Genomic DNA, 12,396 nt, shown 5'->3' with positions numbered 1-12,396 from the left:
AGTAGAAAGAACTTACCTTTTCCCTGGTACCGAGCATTGGAGTCGATATCATCGGGGAAGACGAAACTGTGGGAAAATAGGATAGAGACAATTTGAGACGTGAAAGTGGAGTATGTTACATGTAAATGAGAACATAAGTGAAATGGATGATTTGAAGATGCTTTTTAAATAGGTTTATTGGTTGATTCAATGAAAATTGTGAAGCTTTCCTTGATATATGGACCTTAAAAAAGGCTGTGCTTATTAAGATCAGGACTGTGGAGTCGGATGAATATTGAACGACTTCGACTCCGACTTTGACTTCTCCGATTTGAAATTAACCTACTCCAACTTTGACTCAGACTCTTCGATCGAATCTAATAAAATACAATTACTTCAAAACATCACGAAAAAAAAATAAAATTCCATATAAATTTTCAGCACATTAAAGCAATCTTTATACAAAGTATGTCGTGAATTCTAACAAAATCGGTTACAAACGTATGCAACGAAAAATTGATACTTAAAAAATCAAAATTCGTCACAGTTTCGAGTAAAATACTACAGTAATGACCCGATTTTGTCAGACTTCTATCATTAAATAATTTCATAAAATCGTAAGTCCAAATCATCCTCATGCATCTTCAAGATGTGTGTTTAAGATATACTTTGGTGCAGTGAGACCACTGAAAAAGCGCATAGGTTTCGTAGAACATTAGAAAAGATTTTCAAAAAGGGGGCTGACAAGTTCGGGTGATTACTGTATAGCTTAGATAAGAGGTGAAACTTCGTACAAATTTGATAACATTTGTATTGGCATTTGTCACAACTTTCAAATCATATTTTAAATCAAATGGTAAATAGTTCAAAAAAAAATTTGCCCCATCTTACAATAAAATGTCCATAGCTTTTAAAAAAATATTGAAAAGATTTAACAACTTTTTTAAATAAATGGATCAAGTCTTTTTATCAATAAATTGGCCCATGATTGTATAAAATTGATCACATTCTATAACTCGATGGTTCACACCCTTCAATATCGAGTTGTAGAGAGTTCACTGCACAACAAACTGCATTAATCTGTTTAATGGTAACGTGAACAATATTGAGGCTTTGCTGCGTGATCAAAAATATTTGTCACGATGTAAAAAGCATTTATTTACTCAAAACAATCATAAATCAAGCCTCGAAAAAATTGAACCTTATTGCATTTATTGCGGAAAAGCAATTGGTTTCGGCAAGGTTTCGTTGTTCAACAAGTTTTGACAATATTTGTAATAATACTTATTAATAAGTATTACTAACTTTTCTAGTTTCAATCAATCAAGTTTCGGTGTAGTTTAAGGATGGTTGTTGAATTCAAATTTTAAATAGAGTTGCGAACTTGTAGTTGCTTATTGCTTGATGTTGCATTTTTGCAACTTGAGTAAAAATTTCTCAAATAAAAGGATATATCGATGATTTTGGGCCTAATATAGATTCTGCTCCCACTGGGTGCTGGCACATTCCTGTGTTGAACTGAGATCCTGAGGGTTGATAAAAATCCATTTCCATAGACGCTAAACGTTGTTAGTTGATGCAAAACTTAACCTCCAAATTAATAGATGTTACACCTAATTGCGTTGAACAAACTTTAACCTTCAAGTTGATTGGTGCGACTCGATCCAGCTGTGTCCTACAAAAATCTATCATTTGAGTGCATTGAAGCGTCTTTGAGTAAATGCATGAATGGTAACGAGTTAAGAGAATAGGTTGATTTTTTCTGAACATTTAACTCTCTACACCTCGATGTCCAATTAAACTGGAAATCGAGTTATAGATCCATAATGTGGTAGAGATTTCTTAATGATTGAATCAAGGGCTTGCCCAAGAACAAAAGCTGATTATTGGTTGATTTAAGGTGTACAAATCTGATTAACATCAAGCTGAATATATAGTTGGTTAGTAGTGCATGAAGCGAATTAAATCCCCATAATCCAACCTCAACAAATTAGCTGATCTAAATATTTAACAAGCCTTACTTAAGCTTAACACAACTCCACAAATCAGCAATGCGTTACACATATTTTGATAGCTTGATTTGTTAAATGTCGTCAGTGTCTGTGTCACTCGTTGCATTTCCGGCAATTTAGTTCTTCTAAATTCACTGCCTACCTTTCTAATTACAAGCAGTGGCAGCAGTAGAGACAAGAAAGAGGGGATTTATAGGAATAGCCCCAGGTAGATGTGGGCTGCGATGACGTCGGAAGTATTAACATTTGTATTCCTGTGTTTTATCTGTTATATTGCACTGAAGTTTCAAACCGCATTCCAAAAATATTACTCAATTATAGCACTGAATGACCACCAAATGACCACCGACATAAATCACGCACTTGTGTCCACATTGTGTTAGCTGCACTTGAAAATGAGAGGAATGTTTTACTGTCACCAGTTGTTGTTTACAATTCTGCATTGCTGTATAATACACTTCCGGTTGCTGTTATTCAACTTCAATTTGACGTGCTTCAGGTTAATGATCATACCTTTTGCCACACATATGCTTAAATGGTCCAGTAGGTATGGTTTACGCTTGTGAATCAGCGACTTCTTACTTTACTTATTAAGGGTCCTGTGCACCACCAGCGGTGCAAAGGGCCATCCTGGGCGGCTGCTCGCTTTTGCCTTGACCTGGGCCCAGGTCAGATTCCTCTCGACTTGCTTAATTTCCTTGTTGAGACTCCGCCGCCATGAGCCCCTGGGTCTGCCTCTGGTGCGATGTCCTGCCGGATTCCAATCCAGCGCTTGGTTGCAGATTTCGTTTCCGCCCCGTCGAAGTGTGTGGCCGACCCACCTCCACTTTCGCTCTCGAATTTCTGTTGCTATTGGCTTCTGATGACATCGACGATGGAGCTCGGCATTCGAGATCCAGTTGTGAGGCCACCAGGCACGAATTATATACCGCAGGCATCGGTTGATGAAGACCTGCAGCTTTTGAGTGTTCTCCGCTCCGAGTGAGATTTCACGTTCGAGTTGAAAATTCGGATTTTGGTGCGTTGAATTATCTGGTTGGATCTCCATACGTTTCGTAAACTCGCAAAGGCAGCCCTAGCCTTCTTGATTTGTGCACCTATGTCGCTCTTGGTCCCGCCGTCGGACGCTATCTGGCTGCCAAGATATTGGAAACTTTCGACCTTCTCCACTGCTTGCCCCGCTACCATAGCCTACAAGCCTCCGTTATGCAGAACTCTGCACGTAAAAGCCTCATACTGCGCTTCGATGAGGTTGACGATTTTATCCGGGACTCCCTTGCGTCTCAGGGCGCCCCACAGGTTCTCGTGATTGAGACGGTCGAAAGCTTTTTCGTAGTCAATGAATACTAAATAAAGAGACTCTTGGAATTCATTGACCTGCTCCAGGATGATGCGGAGCGTGACAATATGGCCCACACAAGATCTTCCGGCACGGAATCCTGCCTGCTGCCGTCGGAGAGTCACGTCGATCTTCTCCTGTATCCGATTCAGGATAACTTTGCACAGAACCTTGAGAACAATACACAGTAACATGATGCCACGCCAATTGTCGCACACAGTCAGATCCTCCTTCTTTGGGACCTTCACTAAGATGCCATGCATCCAGTCGACCGGAAAAGTCGCGGTGTCCCAGATATTACAGAATAGTTTATGCAACATTTGAGCGGATAGCATGGGGTCAGCTTTGAGCATCTCCGCTGATATGCGATCGACCCCTGGAGCCTTGTTGGATTTCATGCTTCGGATAGCTGCTTCAATCTTCTGCAGTGATGGGACCTCGGAATTGACGCGAGTGATGCGCCGCACCCTAGGCGGATCATGCCGAGATGTTGATGGCTGGTTGGCCGTCGAAACTTGAAGAAGTTGTTCGAAGTGCTCAAACCAGCGTTTCAGCTGGTCAGTGGGGTCGGTAAGCAATTGTCCAGTCGTGTCCTTCACTGGCATTCTCGGGTTCATCCTTGATCCACTCAGGCGTCGTGAGATATCGTAGAGGAGGCGTATATCGCCAGTGTTTGCGGATTTCTCCCCTTCGTCGGCCAGGGAGTTCACAAACGCTCGCTTGTCCCGTCTGCAAGAGCGCTTGAATTCCTTCTCTAGAGCCGAGTACCGTTGACGGGCTTCGTTCTTGGCTCCTTTGGTTCTCGCCCGCTCTATCGCGGCTTTTGTTTCTCTACGCTTCTCAATCTTCCGTCAGGTTTCATCTGTGATCCACTCTTTCCTCTGGGTGCGCAGCTCACCTAAGTAGTTCTCGCTTGTTTCTATAAAGGAATTCTTGATGGCCGTCCATTGTTCTTCTACGCTGCCACCTTCTGGAACGTCTGCAGCTCGATTCTCAAGTTCTTCAACAAAAGACCTTTTTACCGCTGGATCTTCAAGTCGGCGTGTGTTGAACCGCCGCCCGAGTCTCTCCTCCCGTCGCTGGATCCGCGCCATGCGTAGGCGGATTTCGCCGATTAGAAGGTGATGGTCAGACGCGATGTCGGCGCTGCGTTTATTCCGGACATCAAGAAGGCTCCGTCTCCATTTTCGGCTGATGCAGATGTGGTCGATCTGATTTTCGGTATGTCCATCACGGGAAACCTACGTGACTTTGTGCACTGGCCGATGGGGGAAGAGCGAGCCCCCGATCACCATGTCGTTATTGCCACAAAATGCTGCAAACAGCTCACCGTTCTCGCTCATATCTCCGAGACCATGGCGTCCCATGACACGCTCATAGTCCGTGTTGTCGGATCCGATCTTCGCATTGAAGACGCCAGTGTAGATCTTGATGTCACCCTTTGGAACCTTATCCACGACGGCATTCAGTTGACTGTAAAAATTCTCCTTGTCCTGTAGCTCGGCAGCATCGGTTGGCGCATAACATTGGATTATGGTAAGGTTACGAACCCGTGTTCTAAATCCTGGACACTAAGTAGGAGACCAACTCCACGATGACGGTGAGCGTTTTCAAGTTTAGATGCTCAACAAATCTCACACTAGCGAATAAATCTTCGAAAAATCTTCTTTCATTTGTCGCATCTATTTGCATCGCTCATCATCTTTTTGCAGGAAATCTTCAGAATCGTCATCAATCTTCTTTCTATCTACTCAGCGTGCGCGCAGCTAGCCACTGCAAAACACAATCTTTTTTGCATCGTAGATAGAGTCACCCCCCTCGGTTTTCACCTCGAATACCAGAGTATAGTAGTACCTGTCCCGACGGCAGTTTGTGTTCTCCAAAGTTTGGTCAACGAACTTCACTCAGTCCCAGGATTTCTTGCTTCATGCGTTGCGCCACGTTGGCGAGTTGTGCCAGTTTACCCTGCTGGGCTAACGTCAATACATTCCATGATCCAATTCGTGTCCGTTGTTATGCGCTAAAAGTCGTTGCCGTTAAATCAGTTCTATGTCTTTCTCTATTGGTTTCTGTAACAATTGTAAAGGTTTCAGAGACAGTAGGTGGTTGGCCTAAGGTCTCCTATCCACCGTTCCAGTGTTCGCGCCGCACCTCCTCACTCTGCTATTGTCGGATTGACAACATTGACCAGGCTACGCCAACCAGCTATGTCCATGTTTCAGCTGGCAGTCTTTTGTGATCATATGACTCGTGGAGGCGTGAGGTAAGAACTTGTGAGGACCGGAGCTAGGTATATCGCTCCTTCCAGATTGTCACTCACCATTTTGTAGTCCGAATCAGCGACTGCCGGTTCGAATCCCGAAACGCAAAGGTAATGTTTAGGCTTATATTAACAATATAAATATGTAAGTCCAATTAGTCAGCAAAAAAAAAAGATAAAGCAGTGCCATATAAGTGCATGACATTTGAAGCGGTCTTCCATTATTATTTTTGAAATAAAACTAGAAGGCTGAACAAGGGTTGGAAAAGATTGTTATTTAATCCCTTAAATATCTTACAATGTATATTACTGTTAAGCTTTTGGCTGATTAAAATCACCAGATTTAGATGTTTAAAAGCTGAACAAAGGTTAACGTGGTCTATGTACAGCAATTATTCAATCTAAGGCTGAATTAAAATCGATTAAACAACACTTGTTAAGCATCAAATTGTTACCTGGGTGGTCACTTCGCAAAGTGCACCAAAATCAGATTTGGGTACACATGTGCACACTATTTGACACAGTTTGGCATCCATGGTTAGAAACATTAACAATCTTTTAAGTTACCGGCAACACTGTACTTTATCTGCGCCTGCTCAGCACATGTGTCAATTCATTGTTGTTAACAAATTATTGCATTTTGAAACGCAACTAAGAATTTTTGCTTAATTCCTCAAAATCGAGTTGGATTCCCCACTAGAATCCCCAACAGTGCACATTCTAATGCCTGTCCGATCAATAATTCATTCTAAGCGGCGCCGGTGGAGTATTGGTAAGCGTGATTATCTCTCACCCCAGCAGGCCTGGGTTCAATCCCAGTCGGCGCCACCGGGATGTTTTGAGGCATAAAACCTCTGATCTGAAGTAAAGCCGTTGGTCCCCGGTTTATGAGTTAATGGATCGATAGGTAGGGTCCAGGTGTGGGAGCTCCCTCCCTGGCGTCGGTAGCATTGGTGCTCAGCATGGAAAACAAGATCGACGGAAAACAAATTAAGAAAAAAAAAAAAAGATAGTTCGAATAGCTTCTACATTATTTTCACTATCACCTAGCCGGCATCCTCATCATTAATCCCAAAAACCACCTCTGAGAGCACTTTTGTATTACTCATGGCAGCTAACGAACACTAAATCATGCACGATCGAAGCCATACTAGACAACGAAGGGAAATGCATCTGCAAACCACCGGAAAAACACCACCGATCACTCGAAAACAAAACGTATGCGAAAAATTGTTTGGTAATTTTGTTGAACTTCTTGTTATTTTTCCTCGTATTTTTCGTACTAACAAAAAGTAAAAAAAAAATTACCAATAATTCTTGTTCTACGATTTTTGTCAGTTTTCTAGTGTTCATGGTTTCGAACATTTCAAAAGATTTCCATTTTCATAAGCTTTTCTTTTAATTTTTTTTTCAGAAATCGGGCAAACTGTGATTGAAAATGCAAAAAGTCGGCAGCGTTGTATCTGACAGATATGTTGAAAAGCACGTAACTTTAATTTTTCAAATTGAATTTTGAGTTTCTGTTGGCTTTTATCTTCAACGATTGGTAAGTTTTAGTTTAGTTTATACTTCGGTTTTAATTAATTGAATTAATATGGTTTCAATTTAAGATAATTACACCACAGTGCAGTGCAGATGATTGTTCGCCACATAATTGTGACGCGGAACACTGGATGCCGAGTAACGTTCCCAGCAGGAGATGCAGGAACGGTAGCAACAAAAGTTGCTCTACAACAATGCCGTTTGAACGCGGGAAGGTATCATGGACAGTTTGCTATAGCTATAGAGGCATTGCAGACGGGATCGGTGTTCGGTAATCAGCATCAACGATAACGATGGGGCCACGACCTGCGGGAGCGGAGCGGAGGGCGCAACTTGATCGAAGCCGATTGTGAACAGAAATCACATACTCCCAATCTCAGTTGGGAGATTGACTCTACTTACAATTATATAAAAGTAAAGAAATGTAATACTTAATATTTAACCTATTTTCAACAGAAAATATTGCTATAACTATCATTCAATTTAAATAAGAATAGTATTTATTTGACTTATTATTTTAATTTGATTTACGTCCACCTACATCAAAAATTTAACTAAAATCCTCCTAGATTAGGATGATAAGCATCCAAGTTGTTGTGGTTTTAACAGATGATGAACTGAATGACAATCATCTCAAAATCATATGATAATAGCTATAGCGCTTGGGTGAAGCAATAATCATTCGATCAAAGGATGATGTTTTGGTTCAGTGTAGTTGCGTCTTATAAAACCGTATACTACCAGCGCGGAAAATAGACAGTGTCTCCGGATATTTTTTCAACGAGCATCACATCGTCCATTTTGAAGCTCTTCTTTCACTTTTAATTTGTTGACTCTATGGTACCGGAAAAGATATAGATATATTAAACATGAGCAATGATGTGATATAACCACAACGGGATGGCCGTTCAGAATGGTTCAACGGATGTGAAATTAGAGAACATTTAAATTTAACACGATTTTAAGTATTTCAATGCAACATTCAATTTGTTGACTAACAATCAACACATTATTCGATATGTTATCTTAACTAATTTCTGAAAGCATTTTCTTGTGTTCTATACAATTAGTATCAATGTTCCGTCATATCGTATCTTCAAGTGATATTCGCAAGCGCCACAATTCGTACGGGCTCTACACAAGACCGGTTATTTTTTTCGGTTTTTAAGTCCAAGTTTTTGGCATAATGTAATTGAAAACATGTTTTTCCCGTAAATTTTCATTAGAATTGAATGAAAAAAAAAAATTGAATTTTTGGATTTTGGATACAGGAGAATTTACGTATTCTCGTCAATATAACCAGCGTCCGCGCTTCTATGAGCATTTTTTCAGCGTCTCGCACACATGTTTTAACTAGTTCGTTTATTTACTAGGCTTAGTCGTTTGTGACACTTTGCGGAGCCGAAAATAAATAATGTTTGAATATATTTTTAACAGCAGTAGTTCCATAGAGGTAACTCTAAGACTAGTAGGTCCCGAAGAAACGTGCTCAACTTTTTGGCTCAGCTCTGGTACTATCTTCGGTCCTAAGCTAATCGATTCAACCCTCGAAACATAGGAAAATCCAATAATCCCTCATTTTATCTGTCAAACTTTCATAGCGAATCAAAACAAACATTGAGAATTTTGATTAAAATGGGGTACGTTAATCGATTTGCTTGGGACCAATAGGGTAGTCAAGTAGTGAGCCAATTTAAAATCCTTAATTTCGTATTGATTGTTGGTAGTTCTACGTTAGTAATGGGTACCAATTACTCGTGGCGGGCTCGAGGTTAATGGGTAATAAATTCGATTGAAAGGAGCTAGGTAGAAAACTGGTTTCTGAAGCCTCCTTCACATACTACTCTCGAACGGTTGACCAAATCCTGGGCACGGGCAAGCAGCACAGAAACAGTAAGATAATAAGACTGGGACATAATGCCTTGAAATCGTTTGGAAAGGAGGGGATGGTCAAACTCTAACATCACATAAACAAAGGAATTTGTAGATCGCCTCCCTAATAAAAATAACCATAAACGAACGATAACCCAAATCATTGAACTATTCCACAAATGGTTTGTATGATACCCAGAACACGTCGTTAAGCAAATTAACCATACAATTTTTATTAGGGCTGCATGTAGGGAAGATCACGGGTTCCCAATACATCTTTTACTTTACGGAAGGGTTGTCTACCTCGGGCCACTAGGGTATCCAATAGTCGTGCTCTGGAGATGTCATTACCTGGGCAATGCCAAACTACGTGATGGATGTCATCATAATCGGTTCTGCACCTACATGTTTATTCAGTACAGATGTTACGCATTTCGCGCCAAATCGAATCTAAGCTGGCAACACCCTCTCAGATTTCAATGAAATTTTCTGGATGTGTAGACTTTGACTAAATAAGCACTTTTGCATACTCAGTTTCTCCAAAATTTATATAGACTCACATTTGAGAAAGGCCAAACTTTAAAACATTGAAAATATACAAATAAATTATATATGAAAAATATTTCTTCTGAATGATATATTTTTTGACAAGGCCTACATGTCCAGAAAGTTTTATTGAACTCTGAGGGGGTGCTGAGAATTCCGAATACGATTTGGCGAGAAATGCATCATGAGCCCTTTTCATATGAAATTCTCGATTTATCAAAGTGAACTTAAGTGCTGATTAGACAAAATTGAATCGCAAATCGAGCTTCATTGGATTCTGAGATGATTTTGAGCTTCACTGGTTTAGTTTTGTGTGAAAAAGGCAGATTAAAAAAAAATCAGTTTAGACATGAAAAAGTTTTTGTTAGAAAATTTTGTTTCCTTAAAAGTGCCCATCTCGCGTTGTATTGACGGTTGGTAGTAAACATAACTAAATCGACTTAAAATTTTAAAAATCATTTTTTTTTCAATGTAGGTCTCTAATGGAATTTGTATTTCTCAGTACTTTTTTTTCGATAATGTGGACAATTTCCTAAAAGTGACAGCCAATGGAAATTGGCAATTTAATCCCATCGACGATGTCGATGATGATCGGTTCGTCAAATGGTTACGATAGTAGGCTATATCCGAAATTATACATTTGCTGCGATGTTGTTACCTTGGTGGTTGAATTCAGCTGAAGTCACGTCAGATGGTGGTGATAGCATCGACAAACCGAGATGAATGACCAATAAGAATCGCATTCTCCTTTCGTATGCACACTGCGTCGACAAGTACAAGGTTCAAACAGTGCGCATAGCAGTGAACAAACAGTATATTGCTCTTGATCAATCCAATCTTGGTCAGTGATATTGAGTGCTTGGCACTGAAACTCCCTTAGAGTTTCAGAAGAATGTACCCAGGATTATCCAGAAATTATTCCCGGAATGAGCTGGAAATTATCGGTACTCCCTTGAAATTTTCCTCAAAACCCCTTTGGAATTTCACTCAAAATTTAATTTTCTCGGTATTCTTTTCGGAATTATCTTGGAACTATAACAGGATTCACTAGAAATTATTCGCAGAATTTTTTTGGAATACTCCCCAGAAATTCTTTGGGACTGTCCTCAGAATTCAATATCCTTGAGGATCTTCTCGGATTTTTTTAGAACTCTCCTAAGAGCTCTTTTGAAATTCTTCTCAGAAGTCCACTGGAATTATATTTATAATTCTCAGAACACCTTGGAACTGAATGCGCTAGAAATTTTCCTCGGAATTCGCTTGAAATTTTGCTTAAAATCCCTTTGGAATTTCATTCAAAATTTGATTTTCTCGGTATTCTTTTCGAAATTATCTTCGAACTATCTACAGGGTGTTCAGAAATTATCCGCAGAATTTTCTTTGAATTCTCTCCAGATATATTTCGGAACTGTCCTAGAAATTCAATATCATTGAGGTTCTTCTCGGAATATTTTAGAACATCCCTTTGGAATTTCATTCAAAATTGAATTCTCTCGGTATTTTCTCCAAAATTATCTTGGAACTATTCACTAGAAACTATTCGCAGAATTTTCATGGAATCATCTCCAGAAATCATTTCTTTTGGAACTTGTCTTCAGAATTCAATACCCTTGAGGTTCTTCTCGGAAGTCAAGTTTAAGTTGTCCGTCCATTCACCAAAACCTTGTACTTTTTCTACCAGAAATGTTCAATAAAGCTTGCCCCTCCATTCACCAGAACTGTGCAATTTTTACATCAGGAATTTTCAATTCAGCTAGCGCCTCCATGCAGCAGATTTTTGCACCAGAAATTTTCAATACAACTTGCCCCAGAACATTTTACACCAGAAAATTTCAATTGACCAGAACGATGCAAATTTTCCACCGTTAATGTTCAATAAAAATTGTTCTCCAATATTCTGATTGGTGCAGATATCCTTTATCCATTTTCCACCAGACATTTTCAATATAGCATGCTTCTCCTATCATCAGAATGTTGCAGGTTTTCCACCAAATAAAGCTTGCCCTTATTTTTAGATTTTTCAGCAAAAATTTTCAGTTAAGCAGCTTCCCTCCAATCATCAATCATTTTTTCACCATCTCAAAGGAATTGACGCAATAAAAGGTTTTCAGTGCCCTTATAGTATGAAATCAAGACCAACAATTGAAAAGACCTCAACTCCATTTTGTAAACAAACCTTGTAAGGCCATTTTGTCGCAAACCGAAGTCTGCCAACGCAAACCAACAAAATGAACAGGTAGGGGAAATTCTCATCTACCCGATTGTGTCTTAGGTTTGCGAATGTAGATTTTGGTTCGCGAGAAAATGGCCTTACAAGGTTTTTTTTACAAAATGGATTTGTGGCCTTTTCAATTGTTGGTCTTGAAATGAAGTTATTTACCTTCAAATCAAGTTATCAAGAAATCAAGTTATTTCATATAATAATTTGGAAATGTGGAAATAAACATCATATTGATAAAAGGAGGGGCAATTGCCCCACCTTGCCCCACCCTGTGCACGCCAGTGTTAATGACGTGTTTGTTTGTATATCCACTCCAATCAACTGAATAATTATTGTCCACACCACAATTGAAAACGTTTTTGGAACGTTCCAAACTTCTTAGTGAGTGACTATTGTCGGCAACTTTGTTTTCTTCGGAAACTTTTCGATTTGAACTGCGTGTTATACCCCGTTCACATTACAGCCTATATCACGTAATATAGGCTGTCTTGCAATGAGCACTCATACATAGGATTTCCTGTGAAAACTAGATGTATGAGTGCTCATTGCAAGACAGCGTATATCACGTGATATACGCTGTAATGTGAACGGGGTATTATGCTCCGTACAGACTATGGCTTATATC

General features: G+C 39.8%; 1 protein-coding gene across 1 annotated transcript in view; it reads right to left on the bottom strand.

Moving 5' to 3' along the window:
* Nucleotides 1-12,396, bottom strand: part of LOC135710983 (hemicentin-1-like) — a 277,039-nt gene that overhangs the window by 683 nt on the left and 263,960 nt on the right. Inside the window, exon 18 of the mRNA XM_065233722.1 lies at nt 17-66. Coding sequence (XP_065089794.1) covers nt 17-66 — 50 coding nt within the window. The remainder of the gene's footprint in view (nt 1-16; nt 67-12,396) is intronic.

The sequence above is a fragment of the Ochlerotatus camptorhynchus genome, unplaced genomic scaffold, assembly GCF_037179485.1.
Source record: "Ochlerotatus camptorhynchus isolate MF236.1 unplaced genomic scaffold, CSIRO-AGI_Acam_v1.1 ptg000412l, whole genome shotgun sequence".
NCBI classification, from domain to species: domain Eukaryota; kingdom Metazoa; phylum Arthropoda; class Insecta; order Diptera; family Culicidae; genus Ochlerotatus; species Ochlerotatus camptorhynchus.
The sequence above is the reverse complement of the archived record's forward strand: the minus strand, read 5'-3'. Positions and strand labels throughout refer to the sequence as shown.